General features: G+C 50.6%; 5 protein-coding genes across 5 annotated transcripts; all 5 read left to right on the top strand.

The window, feature by feature from the left end:
* Positions 1 to 244: 244 nt before the first annotated feature.
* On the top strand, positions 245 to 1,143 carry PG994_000988 (uncharacterized protein; the record flags this gene model as incomplete). Its single annotated transcript, XM_066852397.1, has 2 exons — positions 245 to 406; positions 484 to 1,143. The coding sequence occupies 2 exons, from the start codon at positions 245 to 247 to the stop codon at positions 1,141 to 1,143; spliced, it is 822 nt and encodes a 273-aa protein (XP_066720538.1).
* Positions 1,144 to 2,223: 1,080 nt separating this feature from the next.
* Positions 2,224 to 3,632, top strand: PG994_000987 (FAD dependent oxidoreductase; the record flags this gene model as incomplete). Its single annotated transcript, XM_066852396.1, has 2 exons — positions 2,224 to 3,276; positions 3,303 to 3,632. 2 exons carry the CDS (start codon positions 2,224 to 2,226, stop codon positions 3,630 to 3,632), a joined length of 1,383 nt encoding a protein of 460 aa, XP_066720537.1.
* Positions 3,633 to 4,773: 1,141 nt separating this feature from the next.
* Positions 4,774 to 6,601, top strand: PG994_000986 (uncharacterized protein; the record flags this gene model as incomplete). Its single annotated transcript, XM_066852395.1, has 4 exons — positions 4,774 to 5,481; positions 5,550 to 5,814; positions 5,883 to 5,959; positions 6,053 to 6,601. 4 exons carry the CDS (start codon positions 4,774 to 4,776, stop codon positions 6,599 to 6,601), a joined length of 1,599 nt encoding a protein of 532 aa, XP_066720536.1.
* Positions 6,602 to 7,490: 889 nt separating this feature from the next.
* Positions 7,491 to 8,137, top strand: PG994_000985 (uncharacterized protein; the record flags this gene model as incomplete). The annotated part of the gene is made up of 2 exons (XM_066852394.1): positions 7,491 to 7,946; positions 8,063 to 8,137. The coding sequence occupies 2 exons, from the start codon at positions 7,491 to 7,493 to the stop codon at positions 8,135 to 8,137; spliced, it is 531 nt and encodes a 176-aa protein (XP_066720535.1).
* Positions 8,138 to 8,982: 845 nt separating this feature from the next.
* PG994_000984 (FabD/lysophospholipase-like protein) lies at positions 8,983 to 10,812 on the top strand (the record flags this gene model as incomplete). Its single annotated transcript, XM_066852393.1, has 3 exons — positions 8,983 to 9,104; positions 9,181 to 9,443; positions 10,100 to 10,812. The coding sequence occupies 3 exons, from the start codon at positions 8,983 to 8,985 to the stop codon at positions 10,810 to 10,812; spliced, it is 1,098 nt and encodes a 365-aa protein (XP_066720534.1).
* Positions 10,813 to 12,977: the final 2,165 nt, after the last annotated feature.

The raw sequence follows: 12,977 nt of genomic DNA, 5'->3' as shown, positions 1-12,977 counted from the left end.
TTGTTTCGTGACGGATAGAGGAATTGAATACCATTTACCTTGTGCCTTTACTGCGTCTGTTTATACGCCAATAACGTTGTATTGCATTAAGAACTTAATGCAAAACCACCTTGGGGTTTTACTCTCGTAAGCAACGGGGTAGCATCCCCTCCTACCTCAAAAGCCCCGCATCTTCCTGCGGAGGATGCTGACACAACTCGGAACACCTCGCCACTTAATAGACCGTAACCTGGCCGTGTTCAAGATGGAGACCTCTCCAGAAGCCACGGATCATAGAGCAGAAGCGACGCAGGATGTGAGGTCTCGTGCGGCCGAGTTTCCACCCGAAATTGAACCAGCGCTTCGCCTCCTGCAACAGTATAGCGGCATTGGGCTTGAAGATGCCCCCGAATTCATCAGTAAAATCGTGAGTTCCGAACCAAATCTCTTTGATTGAGATGAGCTCAAAACAACCCAGCTGACGAAGAGTGACTGAGTGCGCAGCAAGCCAAGGCCTCCGCCATTTCCCCCTACGGCTGCTTCAAATCCCTGTTATTTCTGAACCTGACGCCCACTCTCGAAGACCCCCGCTACCAAGCCACCGTGGAGCGCCTGCGGGCCCCGGGCTCCACGGAAACGTTCCTGGACGTGGGCTGCGGCCTCGGCTCCGTGGTGCGCCTGCTCGCCAATCAGGGCGTGCCGGGCGCCCGGCTCTACGGAACCGACCTGCACGCCGGCTTCCTCGACCTGGGTTTCGAGCTCTTCGGCGACCGCGAACGCGACCGCGGCGGCCGGGGAAGCCGGGCCACCTACGTGGCGGGCGACATGCTGGACGCAAACGACGCGAGGCTCGACTTGGTGCTCCGGGGTAAGATCGACGTAATCTACGCCTCGGCCTTCTTCCACCTGTTCGAGCGCGAGGACCAGCTCCGGGCGGCGAAGCGCATGATCGGCTTCCTCTGGGCCGACAACCCGCGGGCGATGATCTTTGGGCAGAACCAGGGGCCCAAGATCGAGGGGTGGGAGAAGTACGTCCTGGACCCGGGGAGGTGGGCGGGCTTGTGGAAGAAGTGGGCCAGGCGACGGGAACGAAATGGAGAACGGAGATGGAAGTCGACAGCACCGACGAGTGGAATAACGTCAGGTTTGGTGTTTATCGCGTAGTCTAATGGCGGTTTCAGGAGGCGCATTGGGATCTAAGCGGGGGCTTGCGGGACTACCCTCATTTTGGTAACTTGACGGCCAAGTACCTACGCAAGTTGCTTTGCTGGGATACTCATGATCAGTCGTATAGTGGTATAATCATAACAGAGTTCCAATACTACTCTCTTCCAATGTATTTATCAGTATCAATATGGGATGCCATTTGGCCCAATCATGCGGGACGTATACTTGGGTATCCCCTTAGTTGTCAAAAGTGGAAAGCAGCGCTTTGGCAACTAAGGGGATGGGCTGTTAGTGGCTAAAACTTGATCACAATTAGGTTCAGTCGGCCTATGTACTTAACTGACCCCGGATGCTCTTGACAAAGACTAGTCGAGGTGCTGGCCCATCCTCTTCACGCCTCCGGCGTGCTACTAAGGCCAACAAGCGGCTAACCTTCCAAGACTCAGCTGGCTACTTGCAACGCAAACTTCCATACTCCAAAGAGTGGAAATTTACCACTGTTTGCTAACAAGTGGTGAAGCGCAGTTTCTTTACACATGCGAGTAAGCCGTGGATGAATCCTGGGGTTTTCAAGTTTGCCAACGCCACGCGGAACTTCCCTGCAATGGCTGGTGTGATGAACGATGCCAATGAGTATATGCAGTGCTACTTACTGACCGAACCCGAGGAGTTGATGCTGTCACGGCCATCCGGGAAAACGAAATTGCGCCAAACCTTCAACGACGGCCCGACAGTCAGATGGTGGCGTGCATACCTACCCAATCCTTCCCGGAATCCTTCAGCTCTAAACTAGACTCTAGAATCTAGGCCAAGACTCAAGCGAACTAGTGATAATAATCCCTGCAGCCACTTGCGCCAAGGGGAATTTCACCCTTCGCTGTAGCTGACCATGATTGCTGAGAAGGCGGTGCTAGATAATATAGCATGGCGCCTTTCGACCCCTCGACCGTAGCTATCACTATAACTCTCCAACTTCTGTCGCTCTTTCCAAACATAAAACTTGTCACTCCTTTTGAAACTAAATTCTTTTGAAACTAAAAGTATTAATTATCCCACCTAATATACATACACAGCATAATGCGCTCTCTCACGACGACGACGACAGCGCTGGTGCTCAGCACCTCCCTGGCCTACGCCTACCCTGCGGCGGCCGGCTGCTGGTCTAAGCACAAGTTCGCCGCGTCCGACATCCTGCAGCGCGACGTCCTGGTGGTGGGCGGCGGCGCCACGGGCACCTTCGCGGCCGTCAAGCTCCGCGACGCCGGCAAGACCGTCGCCGTCGTCGAGCGCGACCCCCAGCTCGGCGGCCACGTCGACACCTACTACGACCCGGCCTCGGGCTACCCGGTCGACTACGGTGTGCAGGCCTACTTCCACAACCAACAGACCAAGGACTTCTTCGGCAAGTTCGGCGTACCACTCACCCCCGTCACCGGCTCGCCTTTTCCCCAGAAGATAGCCGACTTTAGTAATGGGTACATCGTCCCCAACGCCTCGGCCCCGGACTTGGCGAGCATGCAGCCCCTTCTGGCCAAGTACGCCGCCGTCCTGGCCCAGAACTTCCCCTACCTGGCCCAGGGCGCCTACGACCTGCCCGACCCCGTCCCGGCCGACCTGCTGCTGCCCTTCGCCGCTTTCGCCGCCAAGTACGACCTGCTCGACGCCGTCCCGCTGATCTGGACCTTTGCCCAAGGCGTCGGCAACATGATGGAAGCCACCACCCTCTACGTTCTCCAGAGCTTCGGCCTGTCGCACGTGCTCGGCCTCCAGGCCGGTTTTGTTGTCGCCCAGCAGGGCAACCAGGTCGTCTACGACAAGGCCGCCGCCTTCCTCGGCGCCGATTCCGTGCTGTACAACAGCAAAGTGATCAAGCTCGCGCGCGGCGACGACGGCGTCACGGCCGTCGTCAAGACCGCCACGGGCACCAAACTGGTCCAGGCCAAGAAGCTGCTCGTCACGGTCCCGCCCACGCTCGGCAACGTCGGCAAGTTCGACCTGGACGCCACCGAGAAGACCCTGTTCGGCCAGTGGGCCAACGTGCCCTACTTCATCGGCGTCCTGGCCAAGACGGGCCTCACGGACCAGACCAGCTTCCTCAACACCAACTTGACCTCGCCCGACACGCTGCCCGTGTTCCCCTGGTCTGGCGCATCGAGACCGTCGGCGTGCCGGGGTACCAGATCGCCCAGGTCATCGGCGAGGGCTCGTCCAACGTGGCGCAGCGCCTCGTCACGGACGCCGTCACGCGACTCGATCGTTCGCTCCAGACTGACGGCGCTGCCACCGAGTTCGTCCGCTGGGAGGAGCACGACAACTTGGGTCTGCACGTCTCGCCCGCAGAGCTGAGCCAGGGCTTTTACAAGCAGCTCTACGCTTGCCAGGGCAAGCGCAGCACGTGGTACACTGGCAACGCCTGGGCTACGGATTACTCATCCTTGCTGTGGGCTTTCACCGTGGAGAGGATCTTGCCTTCGCTGCTTACCTAAAGTAGGCAACTAAGCACTTACTGGTAGTCCTATGAGCTTCGGGTGCGACGGATTCACTGGCTTCAGTACTTAAGATGTTTCGAGTCTGGACGAATACAATTGCCATGGATATGTGGCCGAATGCCTGTTCGAATCCATATTCAATTGGATTTCGCAAATAGATACGAATCAATAACGCCACTTAAGCCCATCTCCCCTTCGCCGTACTCGATTTTGTGGTCTCATTAGCTCTTCTTATATTAAGAAATGTTATTCTTGTTCTTTTCCTTTAAACTTCAACGTCTTCGGACGGCTTTGGTCGTGGCATGAGGGCGAGCCTATGAGTCTGGCTCAAGCAAAGGGCTGGTCCCTGGAAGACCGCGATCTTCTCATTCACCTCGGAATTGCCGATCTCGAGGGCGTTCTTTCGAATTTTGAACATTGCCATGACGTCCCACAGCCAGGGAAATACCAGGATCATCAGTATCGATTCCTTGCCTAGATGAGGGCCCACACAGATCTCTAGACATGCTCCACGCCGAGATTCATCACCACGAACTCGAGGATGGGGTCTGTTTTCCCAGACGAGTTAAGGAGAGCAAGTTGGTCGACGCCCAGCTCAGAAAATACCAGGTCAGCTCGGCGAAACAAAGGACTGATGATCATAGGGATGGATATATGAACTCATAAATAAATCTTGACAAGTTGATGATTGCCGACCAGAGTCGACGTAAACGTTCGATTTGGCCAAGACACCATGGGCAACCGGCAAGCTGACCTGCAGCGAGAGATGTTAAATGTGCACCGTTCCATTAGCTCACAATTTTACTGTATAACTGTAATACGATACTACTAGCTACGCCATCCCCTGACACGGCAGGACCTCGTATCACGCTGAGAGTGCCAGCAGGTTCATTGATCGCCGATCCTGGGGCACACTAGACTTTTCTGGTGCAACATAACCGCCGGCCAGAATCAGGGTAACGTAACGCAGCCAACCCCCTCGAATAAACGGTGAGTCCACCCGCCCTGGGACACTGGGATAACTAGGTGAGACATATTATTTTCTGCTTTCTCAAGTCCCATCAAGTCCTTGAACTTATCCATCCACAAACACAAACCTCTCGAGGGCTGTCAAATGCACCCTAGTCATTTCTTCACGATGGGCAGTCCCTTAGATGACTTCACCTTCATTAACACGTCTCCCGGCGATGAAGAGGTAGCAGAAGCCAATGGGGTCGGCGGCCCACCCCAGCTCAGCTGGCGCCACCGCGAGCTGACGTCCGCCAAGGTCCCCGACTTCCACGTGCAGTTCCTCGCGGAGCTGCGGGCCCAGCACCCCGAACTCATCGTGACCGGGGTCCCGGCCGGCAACGTCAGTCTTCTGCGTTTCGCCGCGGCCGGCCGCGCCAAGGCCATCCTTGACCTCATGGACCCGCTCAGTCTCCCGGTCAGCGAACGCTTGTTCGTCAATCCCCCGCGGTACGACGGCGGACATGGCGAGGCTTCCCTGACTGAGATCCGGTCGTACTCCAAGTACGAGTACTTCTGGGGCATCGAATCTTTCATATTGTACACAGTGCAGTACGGCGGCTTCAATATGCAATATGTCTTGGCGCGTCCGAGGCCGGGTGAAGGCCCAAGGAACTCGATCTCTTCCGGAATAACGGACAAGTTACTCCACGCCATCTGGGGCTGGATGGTGTCGGACCAGCAGCTGGTCTGGGTGTACGAGGTGATGCGCGGATGGTCTGCGTCCAAGAACCTGTGGCTGCAGGTAGAGAAGACGACATGGTCCAACGTGATCCTGGACCCTGCCACTAAGCAGGAGCTGCTGCATATCGCGGACCGCTTCTTCGACAGCCGCAACGTGTACAAGGACAACGGCATCCCGTGGAAACGCGGCCTCATATTCCACGGACCCGCGGGCAACGCAAGACCGTGTCCCTCAAGGCCTTCATGAACTCGCTGGTCACTGGGCGCGACCCCAAGGATCGTATTCCGTGCTTATACGTCAAGAGCGCGGGGATGATGCCCGGTTTGGGGGCTATCTTCGAGTTCGCCCGACGCATGGCCCCCTGCCTGCTGGTCTTCGAAGACGTCGAGACCATTGTGACGTCCCGTACCCGGTCGTCCTTTCTCAACGAGGTGGACGGTCTTGAGAACAATGATGGCATCTTGATGATTGCCACCACGAACTTCCGTGAGTTGACTGCGCAACGCCCCTATCATCTCGCTCGTTGGGTCTCCCTAATGAATTTTATCTTCTAGTTGACCGTCTTGACCCCGGCTTGTCGCGACGACCGAGTAGATTCGACAGGAAATATTCATTCCCAGAGCCATCCTTGGTGAGTGCAGCTAGCGGCTTGATATCTTAACCCAAACGCCTCTCTACTTCTCCCCTGCGTTCTCAGCGGATCCTTGAAACTGATACCTCGCAGGATCAACGCGTCCTCTACTGCCAGTACTGGCACGGCAAACTCAAGGAAAGCCCCGCCGTCGAGTTCCCCAAGCACCTCTGCCGCCCCATCGCCCGCATCACCGGCGACTTCTCCTTCGCCTACATGCAAGAAGCCTTCGTGGCCACGCTCCTGACCCTGGCGCGCGGTGACGGCGGAAACGCAACAGCGTGTCCCGTCGGCGGTGATGAGGGTGGCGGGGAGGACGACAAGGACGACCCGGAGCAGTACGAGTTCTTCCGCGTCATCAAGAAGCATATCAAGACGCTTCGCGACGACATGGGCAGCAGCAGCTTCTCAGCGGACGATTACTACTACGACGAAATGAAAACGATGGCCGAGCGAGGCACCGCTCCTCCTCCCGATAAGGCCGTAAGAAATGCCGCCATCTGGGCGCCCGGGGTCGGGTGGCGGTTTGGCGACGCTCTGCCGACAGGAGCACCGCATGAGGCATTGAGCCATTACGTTAGGCAGGACGAACCGGCCCGCGTGATGGACCTGACTGACAGACCTCATGGACTATCCTGGTAAGCCACTTTCGGGGATTATTCCTTCCTATCCCGGCCGTTAATCCACGTTATCCCAGTGTCTCAAGAGGGGATGGATTTACCGGTAATTCGAGGAGTTGCCTTTATTCCTTCCTGAGACATCCCGTTTATATCGAAAAGAGTAATACTAACGCCGAGAGTCGGTAGGTTCCTCAAGACCCCTGGTGGGCGAGTTCCTCCCAATGCGAGTGAGCTTACGCTACGCGGCGCGACGCAATTGTGAGACGGGTGGTGATGATGGATACAAGACACCGGGTTTTAATGATCCATTACGTGCATTGCATTCCATCAAGACAAGGTAGAGGGTTAGGATTGATGCAGCTTGCGACTCGGACCATATTGATTGAACTCGAAGAAGGATGGGTACTCGGCGGGCGGCGGGGACAAACCGGGGAGGTGGTTGTCCCCACATAGGGGAAGAATGCCTATATCGAGCTAGCTCACCCTTTAAAAACAACCTTGTCTTCAAGCTTCTTCTCGGGATCCATCAGAGCCAGGGCCTCAGCCTGGTTGAGCCCTTGGTGATGTCGTATTAAGCGCGCCCGGTAGACACGCCAAGCTTTGTGAAAGGTGGGAAGAGGCTCGTCTCACCCCCCTGCTGGAACGTCGCATCGTGACCCACCACCTCCTAGAACCACAATGTCAAAAGTCTAGCGTCGCATTCTTTAGTTGAGCTGTCCGCATATAAGATCTTCAAGATCTTCAGCGTTCATCTGATGTTCGTTCTTTGCTAGTACCGGTATTATCTCTTCTTCGTTAATCTTGAACTTTCTATTCTTCAGACAGCTGTGCTGTAATTCCATTCGTTCGTACTCAGTATTATTATCTTCGCCTACCAGTTTTCTAAGCCTGTCGATCTATCTTCGCCCACAATGCAGTTCTCCAGCTTCACCGTCCTCCTCTCCCTCGCGGCCTCCGCCTTCGCCGCCCCCTTATCCTCCTCGTCCCCCTCTTCGCCCCTGGACAAGCGCGCCCTCACCTTCCGCAAGTACAACACCTTCCAGATCTCCGGCGGCGTCGGCGGCAACGCGCTGGCCGAGACGAACCAGGCCTTCCCGGTGGACATGAGCAACCCGGGCGCCGTGTCCAAGGCGGACCTCGCGATCCTCGTGGCGGCGCGCCAGACGGCCGAGAACGCCGAGACGGGTTTTAATAGTGCCGTGGCCGCGGCCTCGGGCGCGAACGCCCAGGCCCTCGACGTCGGCAAGACCAAGAACAAGGTCCTCAAGCTGCGCACCTTCGAGATGCTCGTCCAGGTCCAGCAGGCCCGCGGCGCCACCGACAAGGACGCGCAGCTGGCGGACATCCAGAAGAAGCTGGCGGCTAACGTAAGTTTTACCTCCACCGGGAAGAAGATGCCCCGATGCCCCTATCAGGTGACGAGGGTCAAATACAAGACCTCACAATTGACGTGAATGGTATGCTAATGCGAATTGGATTCCAGGTCAAGCTTGACCAGGCCAACAAGGGGAAGAAGAGCCAGAGTGTTAGCTTTACTGCTGATGTGCAGCCTAAATAAGGGCGTTGCCTCTCAGTAACTAGGCAAGAATGTAGATGGGGTTTTGCTCTCGGTGACTTGAGTTGAGAGTCGATTTTGCCAAAACTTCAGCCGCTGTTACTGCAGCTTTGCCTCGACGCAGCTCGTTCGGGTAATGTCGCCGTCCTGTGGCCGTCGCTGTACCCCTCGTGTGTGGAGATGACGCGGTCACCACTCATAGCCCAATAAGATCGATGGGAAATGTTGTGGCGCGGGAGGCCTCTCACCGTACTACTATTGGATGGAATTATTACCCCTCGCTTACTGCAGTAATATAATAAAACCCTTGAGCATCCTAACCGGTGCCAGCAAGCATTTCCTCTTTCGCTCAACTGCCCCGTTGTGATTCAATGTCCGCAAGTATGAGTTCCGTGGAGGAAAAGCCTTTGAGGCTTCTCTCTTTCGGTGGCTGTTCCATGTCTCATCTATTGATATACATCCTGCCCGAGAAATAAACAACATTTCAAGGCTGCATTGCTCAGCATGGTGTGAGTGATTAGATGGAGGAGGCATCCGGGGGCTTTCCTCCCCTGCATATCCTGAAGTTTCTGATGAAGACGATCAGCAAGGAGAATCCCCCCAAGCCCTACGAGTATTTCGACTTGATCGGAGGGACGAGTACCGGCGGGTAGGTGAAATGATCACCGCATCTGACAAGTATCACGAAACAAACTGACGCGACCCTCTGCTCGGCCCAGCCTGATTGCCATCACGCTCGGAAGGCTCCAAATGGACATCACGACTGCATCGACAAATATCAGCAAATCTCAGCGGGAGATTTCCAAGCCAAAAGACACGCCATCGACGTGCTGGGCCGAGGGAAAGACATGTTGAAGGGCAAAGGTCGATACCAGGGAGATCGCCTAGTTGAGGAGTTCAAAGCTGCCGCGGCCGAGTTCGAGGGTAATGAAGATGCAACGCTTTCCAGCAGTGCTACTAGTTGCAAGGTGTAAGTGGCGCTCTAAGGCCTTTCTTCTACTAGTCTTTCTCATGGCCACCCGACATCTTGTCTGACGGACGTCCAGATTCGTTTGCGCTTTCCAGGTGAAATTGAATATGCCTGTGCGGCTTCGTTCGTACACTGCAGGAGACGGCAACGAATTGCCATCAATATCGCAGTGTACTATATGGGAAGCCGCACGCGCAACATCAGCTGCGGCAACATATTTCGATCTGATGTCTATCGGTGACCATCACTACGTAGACGGCGCAACCGGACTCAACAACCCCGTCGAAGCCGTTCTCGAAGAAGCCCGGTCTCTCTGGCCCGCAGAGGATCGATTCCATTGTGAGCATCGGAACCGGACTCCAGAGCCCCCAAGGCTTCGGCGACGACATGATCGGTATTATCAAGACACTGAAGGTCATCTCGACAGATACACAGAGAACACACGAACGCTTTTTGAGGTCTCTTTCCGATTTGGGGCTCGAGAGCCGATACTTCAGATCCAATGCTGATCAGGGGCTCGAAGACGTCAGGCTAGACGACCATGCAAAGATCCCAGCCATTTAGGCAGCTACACTCGCGTACCTTTCATCTCCAGAAGTCCAGAAGAAATGCGAGATACTTTCAACCCTAGTACCTCCATCCGACGGGTATAAGTGCTTTGAGTCCTTCCTGTTGAAAATCGATGCACGTGACTGAAGAGCGAATATCCTCAACACTTGCTAACGAACTTCAAAATGATTCTAGCCTTTGTCAGCGAACCCGAAAAAGACAAGTAGCTTGGTTGGTTACCGTACAAGGACCCAAGAGAACATCACGAAGAGGCTCGAAAACACAAAAGAGTGGTTATGACAGGTGATTGGTTCATTGAAGGAGAGTTTAAGGAATGGATAAACTCTTCCAAAAGTTTCATGTGGTTATACGCGAAAGGTTCGTCCTCACCCAAGTTCCAAATTATCATGAGGACATACCATTATGTCTGACAACTGATGACAAAGCTGGTTCTGGAAAGACGGTGCTGTCTTCTACGATCATCGATAAGTTGGAGAATCACTTGAGCGAAGCCAGGAAAGGAGCTTTGGCTTACTTCTATTTGTCTTTCCAGGATAAGTCATTCCAGAATTTGCGGGACCTGAAGACCTCAATTCTTATCCAGATCGTTTCGAGACTTGCGATGATGAGGGCTCGAGGTTCTTTCTCTTACATTCCACCCAGCTTTTGCCGTCTGCGCCAGAAATACTACCCTTCTACGACAGCGACAGCCGAAGACCTTGATAAAGTTCTAAGGGACGTTTTGGGAAAGAATGAAGATAATTTCATCGTCATCGACACCCTTGACAAGTGTGATACCTTGGATGATCGTGTTGAGGTTATGGACTTTCTTTCCGACCTTGTACAAGATTCCAAACATCACCTCCGAGTTTTCGTCACCAGTCGTCCGGAGCATGACATTATGGATGGAATGACCAACCTGAAGGTTTCGAAGACCTTCATTCCCTTCGATACTAAGAGTGTCAATCGAGACATTCAAAAACACTTATCTGGCCTCATTCCCAAGGCACCTTTCAATAAATGGGATGGAGACATTCAGAATGAGGTCATCACAGGGATGGCGTCTTTCGCAGGGCTGATCTCCAGATTCAAAGTCTGGCCAGGTTCTCCCGGAAGCCGGACATTCGTCGTGCATTGGAGCGGCTGCCTAAGGACCTGAGCCAAACCTATGAAAGAATGCTCGGTTCCATCGAGGAGAACTATATCCAAGAAGCTTCAGCTGTATTGAAGTGGCTTTGTTATTCTTCACGTCCCCTAAGTCTGGAACAACTTGTCGAGATTGCAGCCTTTCGTATACAGACGGACACTGAAGAGAACGACAACTCACCAAGTACCGAATCCGACATAGTATTCGACCCGGACTAAGCTAAAGCACCCCTTACGGGCCACCCCGTTACGGGCCACCGCGTTTTACCTCACGAACGCGTCTTTTCACTGTACATCCTAATTAGAAAACTTTTTATTTTTTAAAGTTATTATTACCCTTATTCTTTTCGCTTATTTCTATTTTTTATAATAATATCTTTGTTTAATATTTAAAAGTGTATATAGGCTGCCGTGCGTAACGTAAAGTTCGGAGTAGTTACTCGCGAATCCGCCCGTAAATAATTAACCCCTTAATTATATATTTAATGCCGTCTCGCTAGTATACTTATTAAAAGTAAGTTTAATAAAAATTAATAGGTTTTATTATTATTTTTAAAAGGCGAATTAATATATTAGGCCGTTAGTTAAGCTAGGTTAAGCTTCGTGTTAATATTAATTAAGTTTAAGTTTATAGTTTAGCGGATATTAAACGCCTCCGGGGCCTCTTATATTTTAAAATAACGATAATATACTCGTTTTTTAATTAAAAACGAGTCCGTTAAAACCGTAAGGTCGAAAATAATTAATTATAACTAGGTTAATAGGGCTATAATAATAAATATTAATGTTTTTTTCGATAGATTTAATACCTCGAAACTAGTTAATATCCTTTTTAAACGCTTTTATAATACCGATAAAATAAGTATCGGCTAAGGCGTTAGCGGTAATCACTAGGTAATTATTAAAGCTATTAATTATCTAGCCTTTAAAAAAAGACGTTAAAAAAAAGGAATAGATTATTACCCTAGAGTATATAAATTATAATAGGGTACCCCTCTCGTCGCTAATTATTTTTAAGGGGGCCGACGTCTAAAGCTAATAGTTTCTAGACTAAGACGGCTATCTTTAGGATAACTAGCGGTTTAGAGCGTCGCCTAGAAAGTAGACTAATAATATTACAGCCTTGGATTAAATTTAAAACATCTTTATCCTTTATATATAATCTCGTTATAATAATAAATAAATTATCCCAGTTTATAATAATTATAAATTATATATAAATAATAACTTTTTATAGTTTTATCTTTTAAATAAAATATAGCTAGTTTTTTATAAGTTATATTATAATTATATAATATAGGTTTTAAATATAAGAGTTTTTAATTTATTAAAAAGAAAGTTAAGGATTATTTTAAAAAAGTACCCAATACGGTTTTTAAATTAAAACCTATAAAAATAGATATATTAAAAATATACCGCTAAGTTAAAATTAATATATTAATTTTTTTTATAATTAAAAACGTTTAAAAAACGGTTAAAATTTATTTACGGGATTACTCGAAGCTATTATTATTAAAATACGTTATCCTAAAAGATATAAAGGTTACCCGGGCACGTTTAAAACTATTAAAAATAATTAAAAAAGAATTAATATCTAATTTCTTCGCCGAATTAATTCTAATATTTATTAAAACACCTTTTAATAGTTAAGAATTACGAAATAATAATTAGAAATTAGCTATTATAAACCTTATTTTTAAAATACCTTTTTAACGGTTCTTTATTAAAAAGGCTAATAAAGCTTTAAATTAAAACGTTAATAGAATTACGTATCTCAAAGCTTAAGTCGATTATTTTTAAACTAAACTTAATAAAAAACTACGAAAATATATTAAAAAGTAAAAATTATATCGGGATAATAATTTATTCGTATAATTAATATACGCCGGGCTAAGCGGAGGCTAAAAGGTAGGGTCGTATACGAAAACGAAACTAGCGACGTCGAAGTGCTAGGAGGGCCTCGTAACGCTATAAAAGTTATAAAAGATGATAGCACGGAGGCGGAGGACTATATTATTATTAAAAATAACGAAAAATAGTGTATTTACATTAATTCTAGCCGTAGAAATGGCTTTGATTACAGGGGTAACGGTAGCTCAGTAAAGTGGCCCGTGAGGGGGTGCTTTAGCTTACAGGTTCGGGGACGCTTTGGAGATACTGGACATCCTTTCCGGCCTA

The sequence above is a fragment of the Apiospora phragmitis genome (genome assembly GCF_038363925.1).
Source record: "Apiospora phragmitis strain CBS 135458 chromosome Unknown utg000002l:1.0-5516284.0:1.0-5523493.0, whole genome shotgun sequence".
Taxonomy (NCBI): domain Eukaryota; kingdom Fungi; phylum Ascomycota; class Sordariomycetes; order Amphisphaeriales; family Apiosporaceae; genus Apiospora; species Apiospora phragmitis.
The sequence above is the reverse complement of the archived record's forward strand: the minus strand, read 5'-3'. Positions and strand labels throughout refer to the sequence as shown.